At 40.5% G+C, this 13588-nt stretch overlaps 1 protein-coding gene across 1 annotated transcript; it reads right to left on the reverse strand.

The window, feature by feature from the left end:
• Window positions 1-3287: 3287 nt before the first annotated feature.
• NDUFAF4 (NADH:ubiquinone oxidoreductase complex assembly factor 4) lies at window positions 3288-12005 on the reverse strand. Its single transcript, XM_055329534.1, has 3 exons — window positions 11786-12005; window positions 11152-11255; window positions 3288-5392 (listed from the first exon to the last, which is right to left on the reverse strand). The coding sequence occupies exons 1-3, from the start codon at window positions 11919-11921 to the stop codon at window positions 5105-5107; spliced, it is 528 nt and encodes a 175-aa protein (XP_055185509.1). The 5' UTR covers window positions 11922-12005; the 3' UTR covers window positions 3288-5104.
• Between the last annotated feature and the right edge of the window lie 1583 nt (window positions 12006-13588).

The raw sequence follows: 13588 nt of genomic DNA on the forward strand, positions 1-13588 counted from the left end.
GAGACTTTATCTTCCCAGCTGCATCCCCAGCTTCCGGAATAGTACCTGGCACACAGTATAGACTGATAAATGATTGTGGTGACTGAATAACTAAGTGAATAATTAGCAATGTTATTGGTTTGAGGAAAGGACTTGAAAATCCACTTTTAAAAAACTAGTAAGCAAAGTTTAAGTGTCTATTTTTTGTTTAATAAGTTATTTGAGCAAGCAGAGGGTGTCTTAAAAAAATCATGCTATTAATCTTATATCTACATTCACAAGTGGGTCACATATCTGACCTACCTAAAAGTAGGCCTCTTAAGAAAATAGAATGTGGCAACCTAAATATTTAAAGGCCTCATTAAGGATGTTGTTTTGAGGCTTTAAATCTCTTAAATCTAGTCCTTCAAAAAAATCCTTTATTTTACTTACCTTTTGCTATTCATCCAGAAACACCAGGGAAAGGATGTAAAACAGAAATAACCTAAAAGGAGAAAAGTTTCTCATTTTGCTTTGGTGATGTTGTAGTATTTCTGGGATGTTTATAAAGCAAAAAAAAAATAATCTCTCTCCCTCTCTGTTTTCTTCCCCCTCTCTCCTACCCTTCCTCCCCCTCACTTCTTTCTTTCAAATTTTAAGTGGTTTTTTCCATTTCTAAGCTCCTTATCTGAACCAATAGCATCAGTTGCAGACCAGCACCAGCAGGAAGGCTGATATAGAAATGATTAATGAGTGTGTAACAGCCTAAGGAACAATGAATAGAGTTAGTGCAAGTTGAATATTCTACACAAGGGTTTCCTTACACTAATCTTAATAATAAATAGGAGCCCATTTGTATTGGCTTTTTTTGGGGGGGTTATTAAAAAGTAGCATCTGTTTACATACTCATCACCCATATAAAGACATGTGAAATCATAATACCATATATTGAAAAAAATAAATTATACAAAAATATACTGTTGTGTGATGATCATTGAAAAATGACATTATAGACAATTCTAAAATAAGATAATCATTATATAGTTCAGTTAAAATGTTGTACTATTTGTAGTACACTTACCTCAAAACGTAGGAAGACATTTAAAGAAAAATTTAGCGATGATCTTTCCCATACATAGGCGTTACAAAGTAAACTAAAATAGCAAAATTGCTCAAAATCATTATCTCTAAACAGAATTTTTACTACCAAACATATATGCATTAAATTCAATCAATACTTATCTTTCTGAAATAAGAGAAAAACCTGAGGCTTATTTTGTTTTAATAAACATTGTTTATTTTTTTCTTCCATGGACCCTCTATTTCCAGTTCTGGCTGTCAATATACAATCCTTCACTTTCCATACATTCTTTTATTAGTTTACTTGCTTTGGAGCCATAAGCAGAATATCTCACTGGTCAGGTAGCATTGTTGTTTTCTTCTTTCAAACACAGACTAACTCTTCCAAAGGTTATATCCTCTCACATAGCTGAGAAATTTTCCTGTTCATCAAGATTGTACACTGTATGTATTTCCTTTCATGTCAGGCCATTACTACTCAGCTCCAAGTACTGGCTTATCCCATATTGAATTATTCATCTTTATCATGACCCACCTGTTGTTTTTTTCCCCACAGGAAGCAAAAAGGAAGCAATTTACCTACTATATACTTTACATCAACACAGTCAAAAAATTAGAGAACCTCATGTTTGCTCAGGATTCTGTTTTTCTGTGAGCTCCTTTTCTACGATTGACTACTCACATGTGTTCCCAAGACACAGTTCTACTGTGGGAGCACTGACCATGGCAAAGAAAGACCTTGGAAGTAGTGACCCTGATGCTCTGAATGTAAAGCTTTGGTCTGTATGTAGGGATTTAGATCTAAGTGCTTCTGATATTTCATCTTTTCTCCTAACAAGTAACTCAGTCCTATTATTCCTAAAGCAGAAGAGAAATGGAGTATCCAGATAAACAGATAATCCTTCTCTCAAAATATTTAATGGATTGTTTTTTGTCAAGATAGAGTAACTGTCAAGCAATGAGTGATGGCTATTTAAGATGCATAAAGTGACTAATCCTTTATATGTGGTCATTTCTTTCATATTTCCAACTTGTACCCGATAAGTTATCTTTTTTTTTTTAAGATTTTATTTATTCATGAGAGACACAAAGAGAGAGGCAGAGACACAGGCAGAGGGAGAAGCAGGCTTCCTGCAGGGAGCCCAATGTGGTATTCGATCCCAGGACTCTGGGATCACACTCTGAGCCGAAGGCAGATGCTCAACCGCTGAGCCACCCAGCCGTCCCCCGATAAACTATCTTAATGCAGGGTTCCAATTCAGGGTGCTTAGAGCTGCTAAGTTCAATACCCCCAGTTACAGGTACAGAAGCTTCCTCATCACACTACCACTAATGGTCCAGGGCCCCACCCTCTTTTTCTTGGGATTATGGGTGTTTAAGGGCATGGAGTAGATATGGAGGGGATGTCCATGCACAAGCATTAGTAGGGGCCATTCCTGAGTGGTTAATGATGAGATGCCATTCAAGACCTCCATTAGAGCCTTTTGTGGTTAGCAAGATCACACCTCCTACTAGTTTATCTCCAGAAATTCCTCTTCTCTCCTTCATAGCCACCCTTCTATCTCCTGCTCTTTTTCTTCTCAATAATCTTTAGACCCAGACATTGTGGTTATCCAACCTGCACATATGGTTAGCACACACTGGAGTCTGCTGCCACACTGGTCAGTATTTTTAAAAACATCCCTGATCTAGATAGAGCTCACCAACTAAGGCATCTTACTAAACCAGTCTATCATGGCAGAGAGGGCCCAGACATGTTGTTCAGTGATTCTCATACATAGTGGGCACTGAGTAGTCCTGCACCTTGAATGTCATCACAATTCTTACGATCCCAGAGAGGCATCACAGGAAAGCATTTAGGAGCACAAAGTTTTTAACCTGCTAAGGTTTAAATCCAGGTTCCAAAATAAATAAATAAATAAATTAATTAATTAAATCCAGGTTCCAACACTTATGAAGTAATCTTTGAAAAGTTTTTTTAGACCTTTGTGCTTCATTTCCCCTGTAAAATATGGTTAATAGTACCTCTCTTCCTACTGTTGTTAAAGGTAAAAGGCTGAGGTCAGTGCCTTAGCACAGTCATTGCTTTTAATTTGTCATCAATTATTACCCACTTTACTTCCAAGATCATGTGGCTAATGGTGATGCCGAAGTCTACATCATTTTCTGAATCTAAACTCCATGCTTTCTGTGACACCACTAACAAAGCACTCTCGTACATATAATAAAAAACAGCAGGAAGCCACTGAAAGATTTGGGAAGTACTTTACTTTATCATGTGACACCATATAACAGCCAGATTTACCGACACCCAACCACAGTGTAGATTTGAATAGAGAAGATGGCTCAGAAATAGCAATCTTAGTAATTCAAGTATTGACCTTTACTTAATAAAGGAAAACAGTTTTGATGGTGGGTTTATCAGTTTTAAAATGCAATTCTATATAGTTCTTGTTTTCTTAAAACGACTACTGTTTTGAACCATAAACAAAGTACAGTTTATTCACATAAAGGAACTGCAGCTGAAAACAAGTTTAAAAATTCCCATCTCATTCTATTTTTCCCTTCTCAGCATTGCAAATGCTTTATTCCAACATATGCTGAAATCCTCTGCATCTCCCATACCATTTCCAGGGGAATCCCTGGCAAGTAGTGAATGTCTGTCTTCCTTCAGAAAGACACAGACAACTTGGAATTTTTCTTATCACATTCTCTAATATTTCTACAACTTGCACTTTCTGCTCTTTTAAAATGTGCTTCTCTTTATAGCATAGCAGAAAAAACATACCACTAGGAATCTGAAAACCTAGATTCTGGGCCCAGCTAAGGCAAAAACTAGACGATAATCCTAAACAGGTCATGAAACTTCCCCAGCCCTGCTCTTAACTGCAAAAGGTAAGTCCTATTTGTTCAGTCCTTTATTATCATTTATCTTCACAATAACTATTAGATTTATATAAGGCAGCATTATACTCATTTTATATAGGAAATTCAGTCTCAAAGAAGTTACACAATCTACCTGAGATCTCACAGATGGTAATATGACACAGCTAAACTTACAGAATCTCACTCAAGACCATAGTACTGGTTGGTACACATCGTACTCATAACTTAGTTCAATGGACGAAGCAGCAACTTCCCAGGTCCCTTCCAGTGATCAAATTTTAAGTTTCTTCTTGCATTTTTTTTCCTTTCTCCTTCCAACCAGCATTTAAATTAGAAAACCTATATATAATTTGTCACTAAATTTCATTTACCATGGTTCTCTGATTTAACCCTTCTTCACAATTTCTTGTATTTCTATATTAAATCCAGAGATGTTACTTTTTTCTGTTAGCTCCCATGACTGCGTGCCTCTCTGAAAGCTTTTGGATCGGTCTATCAAAACAGAGATTGCTAAAATTTTGTAAATACCAATTCCTTTTTATAATTTTAAGAAGTTATTCCATATAAAAATAAAACAGTTCAAAACAAGAAAAGTCCTCTTATTCTCTATAATAATAAAATATTCTATTGATTTTATACCACTTTCCTGTCTGCTTTCATTTGGGATATACTGTTATACCCTTCCTTTGTAAGTCAGTCTCCCTTTCCCTTGTAAGAAAATATCAGTCATAAGAATTAGGAAAACTCTTACTTTCACAATTCCATAAATAAACTAGAAGAATAAATTAATCATCTAAATTGGACGGCAAAATTTTGAATGTTAAATGAGAGATTCAGGACATTTCCCAAGAGGTCATATGACCAATCTAAAAGCTGATGATATATGATGTGCCTAAAATTACACTTTAAGTTTTTTATTTATAATAAATTTAGATATGTGATTAGTCTTGCTGATATTACATATAAACATATGCATAAAGTAAATTAAACTTTACAACAAAACAAAATTCATTCTATCAGCAATCCTGAAAATTCAGCAAAGCCACATAAATAGTACACTTTCCCAAGAAGGGAGCTTTAAACATTCAGTAATTTGTATAATTTAACATGCTGAAAACGAGAAACTAAACAGGTCATGCGAATGGGAGTACATATAGGAAAAATAATTTCAAAATTTTCTTCATTTTGATGATATTGCTTTCTTGTCTTCAGGAGGGCAGATTTTGACTTCAAAAGTGACAAAATATTTGAGAAGGGATTTTACATCTTTCTGTTCTAAATAGTATTCTTCTGCTATTTTCTCAGCAGTCCATGTTTCTGGATAAAGTTTATGATTATTGAGAAGTGTCAATGCCTCCACAACAGAAATTTTGCCTTTGGGAATGTTCTTAATATTCATCATGTTAAAGTCATGGCCTTTTACCAATCTCAACTCCTTTGGCTCTTGATGTGTTGCAGCATCTTTTACCTAGTATCAAAAAACAAAAGCAAAAAGAAAAGGTTTTCAAGATGAGAGAAAAAAATTAGACATCTATTTTCACAGTTCTCAAATCTCCACTATACTTCTTCAAATAAATACTACACATGCTTCTTCAAACTATATTTCCTCATTACAATGACACATAATTCGATGGTGCTTTTGCCACATCGCCATTACATTAACTATACATAACTATAGCTCAATCATCAAGAAATCTAGGTAGTTCCGGAACGTAACAATTCAATGTATATCATCCACTCACCTCATTATTTCATACATATTAAAGAATAAAGACAAATTGATTAGATTAAAACTGTTTTTTACAAGGGCAGAATTCTGATTTTGCCCTAAGAGCTTACTCAATTACTTCAACTCCCATTTCCTAGTTTTGTATTTCATATTCAATGTCTCCAAATACTTTAAATGATTCAAATATTGCTAGATATCTTCACTCTTTAAAAAAAAATAATAAATTGGGCAGCCCCGGTGGCCCAGCAGTTTAGCGCCACCTTCAGCCTGGGGTGTGATATTGGGGACCCTGGATTGAGTCCCACGTCAGGCTTCCTGCATGGAGCCTGCTTCTCCCTCTGCCTGTGTCTCTGCCTCTCTCTCTGTGTATCTGTCATGAATAAATAAATAAAATTAAAAAAATAAAATAAACTTATATTTCCAATATCCCAACAAACATAAAACCTATGCATACCCATCTTTCCATCTGTCTGTCCCAACCAAGTGTAATCCTTGCACTGTACTCTGTATCTTTCATTACTTGACCATGCCAATCATTCCCTTTTCCTTTTTCTTTCAACCGCACACTGCCTACTGCTGCTGTATGGTCAAATTATAAACATGCCATAGTCATTACCTTTTAAAAACACCCACCAAACCTGAACCAACACTTCCTTTTATGGCCAGTTTCCCCGTCTTAGTTAAGCTTTAAAGATATTATTTGTGATCGGGATCCCTGGGTGGCGCAGCGGTTTAGCGCCTGCCTTTGGCCCAGGGCGCGGTCCTGGAGACCCGGGATTGAATCCCACATCGGGCTCCCGGTGCATGGAGCCTGCTTCTCCCTCTGCCTGTGTCTCTGCCTTTCTCTCTCGCTCTGTGTGTGACTATCATAAATAAATAAAAATAAAAAATAAAAAATAAGATAAATAAATAAATAAATAAAGATATTATTTGTGATCTTGGATCCAAGGTCAGAGGATCAGATCTTCATACCGAGGACACTTTTCAGGCTTTATTTGAACTTACTACACCATCTGATGCTGTTAACCACTCCAACACACACCCATATTAGTCTTTCCCCTTGGTTTCCATGCCATCCCTTTTCCTAGTTTTCTGTCTCTCCACAGTTCCTTGTTCTTGTAGACTGTTTCCTTTCAACTGCCCCTGGAAGGTTAGCATGCTCCAAATTCTGATCCAGGCCCTCTTTTTAGTCTTCACATTCTACTGAAGTAATCCCACATACCCTTTGGACTTCATTAATACCTACATGTTAATAATTTTCAAAGCTGATCTCAAACCTAGACCGTTCTCCTTACTTACAGATCTAAATTCCCAAATGCCTAATTGGCACCTTTACTTGCATAATCTACAAGCACCTCAACGGGGTGCCTGGATGGCTCAGTCAGTTGAGCATCTAACTTTTGATTTTGGCTTGGGCTGTGATCTCAGGGTTGTGAGATCCAGCCCTGTGTTGAGGAGGTCCGAGTCAGCAGGGTGTGTGTTTGAGGATTTTCTCTCTGACCCTCCCCCTGCTTACATATGTGTGTGCACATGTGCTCTTTCTAAAATAAATAAACTTTAAAAAAGAAAAAAAATTAAGAACCTCAAAATCAATATACCTAAAACTGAACTTACCTCTTTCCTCTGAAAATTCAATTCTATCCCCATATTCTCTATCTCAGTGACCAATTATCACTTCTCTCCATATCCCATTCTAAAACTTAAAGCTTAGTTTAAACTTAAAGCTTAGTTATACTTGACATCTCCCTCTCCCTCACAATCAATGACCAAATCCTATTGACAGTGACTCCTAAGTCCCTCTTGAACCCATTCACTTCTCTCCCCATCACTACATCACCCTTCTCGAAGCTAATGTCTCTTGTAGGAACTACTACAAAAACCTCTCAACTCGTCTCCTTTGACTATATAAAACGCATTTTCCCCCTCTCAGCCTATTATGAAGCCAATCGGACATAAAATTCAAGGACTTCCCATTGTCAAGATAAAACCCAAATTCCTTAGAAAGACAAATAAGGACCTTCATGACTGGGTCCCTATTACCTCCATCTTATCTTATTTCTCCCAAATGTATTGCTCACACTTTCCCCTAACTGTAATCAACTCTGTTGTCCAAAGGTATCACATATTCTTCTACTTTTACACTGTAACTTTGGTTTGAAACACTCTTCCCAACTTCTTCACTTTCCAATACTCATAGCTTCTCTTAATTTTATTTTCCCAGGTAATCCTTCTTTCACTCCATATAAATTGTTATTCAAAATTCACTTCAGATTAAAATTAAATACTGAAATTATTATGACACTGAAAAAATGCTTGGTAAAATTCAACATCCTCTTGATTAAAAACAAACTCTTAGCAAACTGAAAATTTTAAAGTCTCAAATCTGACAGAAGTATTTTTAAATCAGAAACCTTATCATTTTATTATAAAAATGCTAAAACATTAGAGACACCCAATGTAAAGGAAGAATAGGAGAGACTACCAACTTCTACTGCTATGTTAATGTTACAAACATAATGAGAAGTAGTATAAATATTAGAAAGGCAAACTGTAATTCTATGCTGATGATACAGGAGTATCTTCAAAAAAATAACAGAATCAATGAAAACCCAACAGAAATAATAACTTAGCAATGTGGAAGCTGCAATACAAAAATCATTTGCTTTCTGACATATTGGCAATAAATAGTTTAAAAATTTAGGGTGGAAAAAAAAAAGATCCCAGAGTAACAGCTTTCCCTCTATCCCCCAAAGACTCAATAATACAAAGACATTAATTCTCAAATTAATTTATACATTCCCATTCAATTATGCTCAAAATCCAAATCAGACTTATTAAAGAACCGAACAATTTAAGGGGCACCTGGATGGCTCAGTCGGTTAGGCATCTGACTCTTGATTTCGGCTCAGGTCATAATCTCAGGGTTGTGAGATGAGCCCTGCATAGAGCTTTGTGCCCAGTAGGGAGTCTGCTTCAGAATCCCACCATACTCTGCACATGTGGTCTCTCTCAAATAAATAAATAAATTTAAAAAAAAAATATATATATATATAATTAATTAATTAAAGCACCTGACAGTTCATCTGGAAAAAAAAGTGAGACAAAAGCCATGAAACCTTCTGGGGGGGGGGGGGGTCATAACAGCTATCATTACAAAGCTCCTTTAGTAAAATATGACCCTACTGTAAGAATAGAAAAATAACTAGAATTGATAAATCCATCAACAGACTTGTATGTATTAGCATTTTAAGGGAGTGGAGAAAAGACTGGGTTATTCTGTAAGTTATATTTAGACACCTGACCATTCAGTTGAAAAGATCTCCTGGACACCTGGGTGGCTCAGCGGTTGAGCATCTGCCTTCAGCTCAGGGCGTGATCCCAGGGTCCTAGGATCGAGTCCCATTATCAGGCTCCCTGAAAGAAGCCTGCTTCTCCTTCTGCATGTCTCTCTCTCTCTCTGAATAAATAAAATAAATAATTTAAAAATTTAATAAATAAATAAAATAAAATCTGAATAAAATAATAAAATCTGAATAAATAAAATCTTAAAAAAAAAAGATGTCCACACACCAAACACTACACTTATTGCCAAATAAAGATTTTAATATAAAACACACAGTTGTAAAAGTACGACAAGGAAATACAGAATATCGTTTTTATGTTAGAGTGAGTCCAGACTTCCAATACGATGAAGAGCAAAAAGGTTAACATGTTTGACAGAATTCTCAACAGCAGTTAAGGTAAAAAAGCCATACAAAAATAAATTATTTGACATATGCTATCAGTAATGTCTCACGACTTCACAAATCATTAAGAAAACTAGGAACTACCCAAAAGAGAAAAACGGACAAAACATAAATAGGTACACTTCAACATTTTTTTTCACTGCCATTCCCCCCAAGTCTTTTTAGTCTTTTCCTAATATCCTAATACCCCCATAAAAGAAATTTTTTTACGGTTTTATTTATTCGAGAGAGAGAGAAAGAGAGGCAGAGACATAAGCAGGCCTCATACAGGGAGCCTGATGTGGGACTCAATCCCGGGTCTCCAGAATCACGCCCTGGGCTGAAGGTGGCACTAAACCGCTGAGCCATCCAGGCTGCCCTCCCAACCTAAAATTTTAATACCACTGTGTATCTCTTTATGTATTGTATCTATGTAACTGTATTCATAAAAACTGCTAAATTTTTTTCACTCCCCAAGGGCCAATTTTTGAATGCATGATTTAATACAGCATGAGATAAACAACAGTTGGAAGTATTATTCAACACCTGTTACTGATGGAAGTACTCAACACAAAGAACATGAACATCAACCCTTCTATCTTTTTTTATGGGAACATCTGGTGATAAATGAGCCCTATAATTGGTATTACATGTAACAACTCACAGACCTTATTTTACATGAATTTTATTTCACTTATCTAATGAAAATTATATTAATAAGTATATCTGTGTAAACAGTATTGCCTATCTAGACAGAGAGGGTATCAGAGAATTTTAGAATGGAAAGAAATCTGGGAATTGTCAACGGCACTTCTCTCCCCTTTAATCATACTCTCCCCCCCAACTTAGGACCTTCCTGCCCCAACAAACTCATCTAGTTAACTCAGACACATCTTTCAGGCAAGAGCTCGAATCTCACTTTCTCAAACCACCCGGACCAAACACAAACAAGTCCCTCTTCTGATACACTTACAGTGACTCTACTTTTCCTTCACAGACCTATTAGTAACTATGTACTTATGGCTGCTCATTTGTTTGTCTGCGTCCCTCACAATATTCTGAGCACCAAGAGCAAGGACTAGGTCTGCTTTGCTCACAACTATACACAAAGCACTTGTGCCTGGCATTTATATGGATTTATATATAGGTTCCTATTCCCAATGTGTTCTGTAGGCGCCCAATTTTCACATTTCCTATCTGAATATCTAAAAAAAAAAAAAAAAGAAAGAAAGAAAAACACCGACAACACAACACTAAAGGAATCCCGCAGATCGCAACAAAATTCAATCAGCTAAAGGCTGAGAAAATAGTTATTAAAGCTCTTCTTCGGTGATTCAAGTGACAACCACCAAAATTACTGTACCAAATCCTATAAACCGTGAAATAATATCACTCCTACACTCAAGTTTCCCCAACACACTGTATTCTGGTCACAACTACACTGACAGTTTTACACGTGCAGAGCATTCAGTCTCTTTTACTACCTACCACAGGTCTCCTGGTCGTCTTCCTGGGCCACAAAGGGGCTAAATTACTTAACCTGCTGAATTATTATTATTTTTTTTAAAGATTTTGTTTATTTATGCATGACAGACACACAAAGAGAGAGAAGGAGAGGCAGAGACCCAGGCAGAGGGAGAAGCAGGCTCCATGCAGGGAGCCCGACGCGGGACTCGATCCTGGGCTCCAGGATCAGGCCCTGGGCCGAAGGCGGCGCTAAACCGCTGCGCCACCCAGGGATCCCCTAACCTGCTGAATTAAAACACACGTTACCTGCAGAGAAGATACAGGATCTCTGGAATCAACATACACATCTCTTAGTAACGACAGCAGTTTGTCATCCTTCCTGTCGATTTCCTCCTTGATTTCTGGATGCTCTAAGGACAGAAGAAGAAGGTCACAGCATTAAAACCAGAGAAAATTTCCTCCAAGCTCCTAACGCCTAAACAGGAGAGAATCCCTTTTAGTTTGTTGCTGGATCAAGAGGCCCTCGGACAACACGCCAGGTCAGGCTCGGCGCGCCTCGCTCTGCCAACACCCCGAAGGCGACACTTCCAAGGCCCCAGACCCCTTCCGCTTCCGGATCCCCCGCAGCAGGTCGGTAGGCGGGGAAGATACAGGGGTGGCCGGGGTCGCACCTGCACCCGCACCTGCACCCGCACCCGCACCTGCACCCGCACCTGCACCCGCACTGCAGAACCGCGACGTGGGCGGGGCCGTCGCTCCGCGGCAAGGGCAACGGGCCTCCCCCAGTGTCACGGGCCTGGGGTCCCGCCTTTCCGCGCCGGGCTGCCGAGCCCCCGCCGCCGCCCCGGGTCACCCCCGCGCGGAGCCCGCCCAGCCGGCCCCGGGGGGAGGGGGGAGGGGGAGGGGGGGAGGGGGACGGACGCGCCCTGCCACCGCTTACGGCTCATCTGCTCCCGCAGGAAGCTCTCGGTGGACGGGTGCCTGGGGGCGGGCGACGGCTTCATCTTGCTGATTTCCCGTTCCGCCCGGTTCTCCAGGTTGAAACTGCGGAGCGCGCGAGCCGCGGCGGCCCCCATCTCCTCACCGCCCGACGTCCCCCGGGGCCGCCGCACGTGGGCCAGCGCGCGCCGGCGACCTCGCGGACGCACCGAGCATGCGCGCTGCGGGCCCGACCCCGGCCACGCGCCGGAAGAGCGGAGGCCCAACGCGCCCCCGCGCGCCCCCCAGCGGTCGGGAGGGCGCGCGGCTCGCCTCCGCCCAGGCTGTGCGGGAGGGAGCGCGTCCTGCCCCCGGCCCGCGGCCCCGCGGAGGCGGGCGCTCCGGCGCCGCGGGCTGAGACTGCGGGCCGGGAGCTTGACCTTGCCATCCCTCCGCCCACGGGCCGGGGCGGCCGGAGAAGAGCCAAAGTGACGCGGCTGCGAAAAGCGCCCGTTCCCAGCCGGGGCGGCCCACGGCGCGGTCCTGCGGGCCCGGGATCGAGCCCCGCGTCGGGCTCCCTGCGCGGAGCCTGCTTCTCCCTCGGCCGGCCTGGGTCTCTGCCTCTCCCTCTCTCTGTGTGTGTGTGTGTGTGTCTTGTGAATAAATAAATAAAAATATTTTTTGAGAATAATAAAAGCACCCATTCCTGTTTTCTGAGAGGAAAATAAGGAAGGTGTATTCTTGGGGCGGGGTGGGGGGCGCCGGCTGGCTCCGAGGGTGCAGCGTGGGACTGGATCTCGGGTTGTGGGTCCCAGCCCGAGGTCAGGTGCAGAGATTACTTTAAGAAATGAGCAGACAACAGTGCGATTAGGCGTCACGGCTAGCTAGGGCAGCTTGGGTGGCGCAGCGCTTTGGAGCCGCCCGCAGCCCAGGGCGCGATCCTGGAGACCCGGGGTCGAGGCCCACGTCGGGCTCCCTGCGCGGAGCCTGCTTCTCCCTCGGCCGGCCTGGGTCTCTGCCTCTCCCTCTCTATCTGTGTCTCTCATGAATAAATATATATAAACCTCTTTAAAATACAAAATAGATCTAAAAAATGATTCAAAAAAATCTCAAAAGTGTATTCTTGCCCCACGAATATTTGTTCTCACGCTTACTTAAATGCCCTTTATGTTCCTGCGTCCTTGCCTGATGCCTTTCTGAGCTACCTTGTTCTCTTTTTTCGAGGTCTTTCACATCCCGCTCTGCTAAGGCAATTTGACTTGACTGAATCGGTTTCAATCGTGTTGTCCTCTCTCTGCGTTTTTTTTTTTTTTTTAATATTTATTTATTCATGAGAGCCACAGACTGAGACACAGGCAGAGGGAGAAGCGAACTCCTCGCAGCGAGCCTGATGCGGGACTCGATCCCGGATCCCGGGATCACCACCTGAGCTGAAGGCAGGCGTCCAACCGCTGGGCCACCCAGGCGCCCCGCCTTTATTTATTTTATTTTATTTATTTTATTTTATTTTATTTTATTTATTTTATTTTATTTTATTTTATTTTTTATTTTTTTATTTTATTTTATTTTATTTTATTATTTTATTTTATTTTATTTTATTTATGAGACAGACACACAGAGAGAGAGGCAGAGACACAGGCAGAGCGAGAAGCAAGCTCCTCGCAGCGAGCCTGATGCGGGACTCGATCCCAGATCCCGGGATCACCACCTGAGCCGAAGGCAGGCGTCCAACCGCTGGGCCACCCAGGCGCCCCGCCTTTATTTATTTTATTTATTTTATTTTATTTTATTTATTTTATTTTATTTATTTTATTTATTTTATTTT

This window comes from Nyctereutes procyonoides, unplaced genomic scaffold (assembly GCF_905146905.1).
Source record: "Nyctereutes procyonoides isolate TBG_1078 unplaced genomic scaffold, NYPRO_anot_genome, whole genome shotgun sequence".
NCBI classification, from domain to species: Eukaryota; Metazoa; Chordata; class Mammalia; order Carnivora; family Canidae; genus Nyctereutes; species Nyctereutes procyonoides.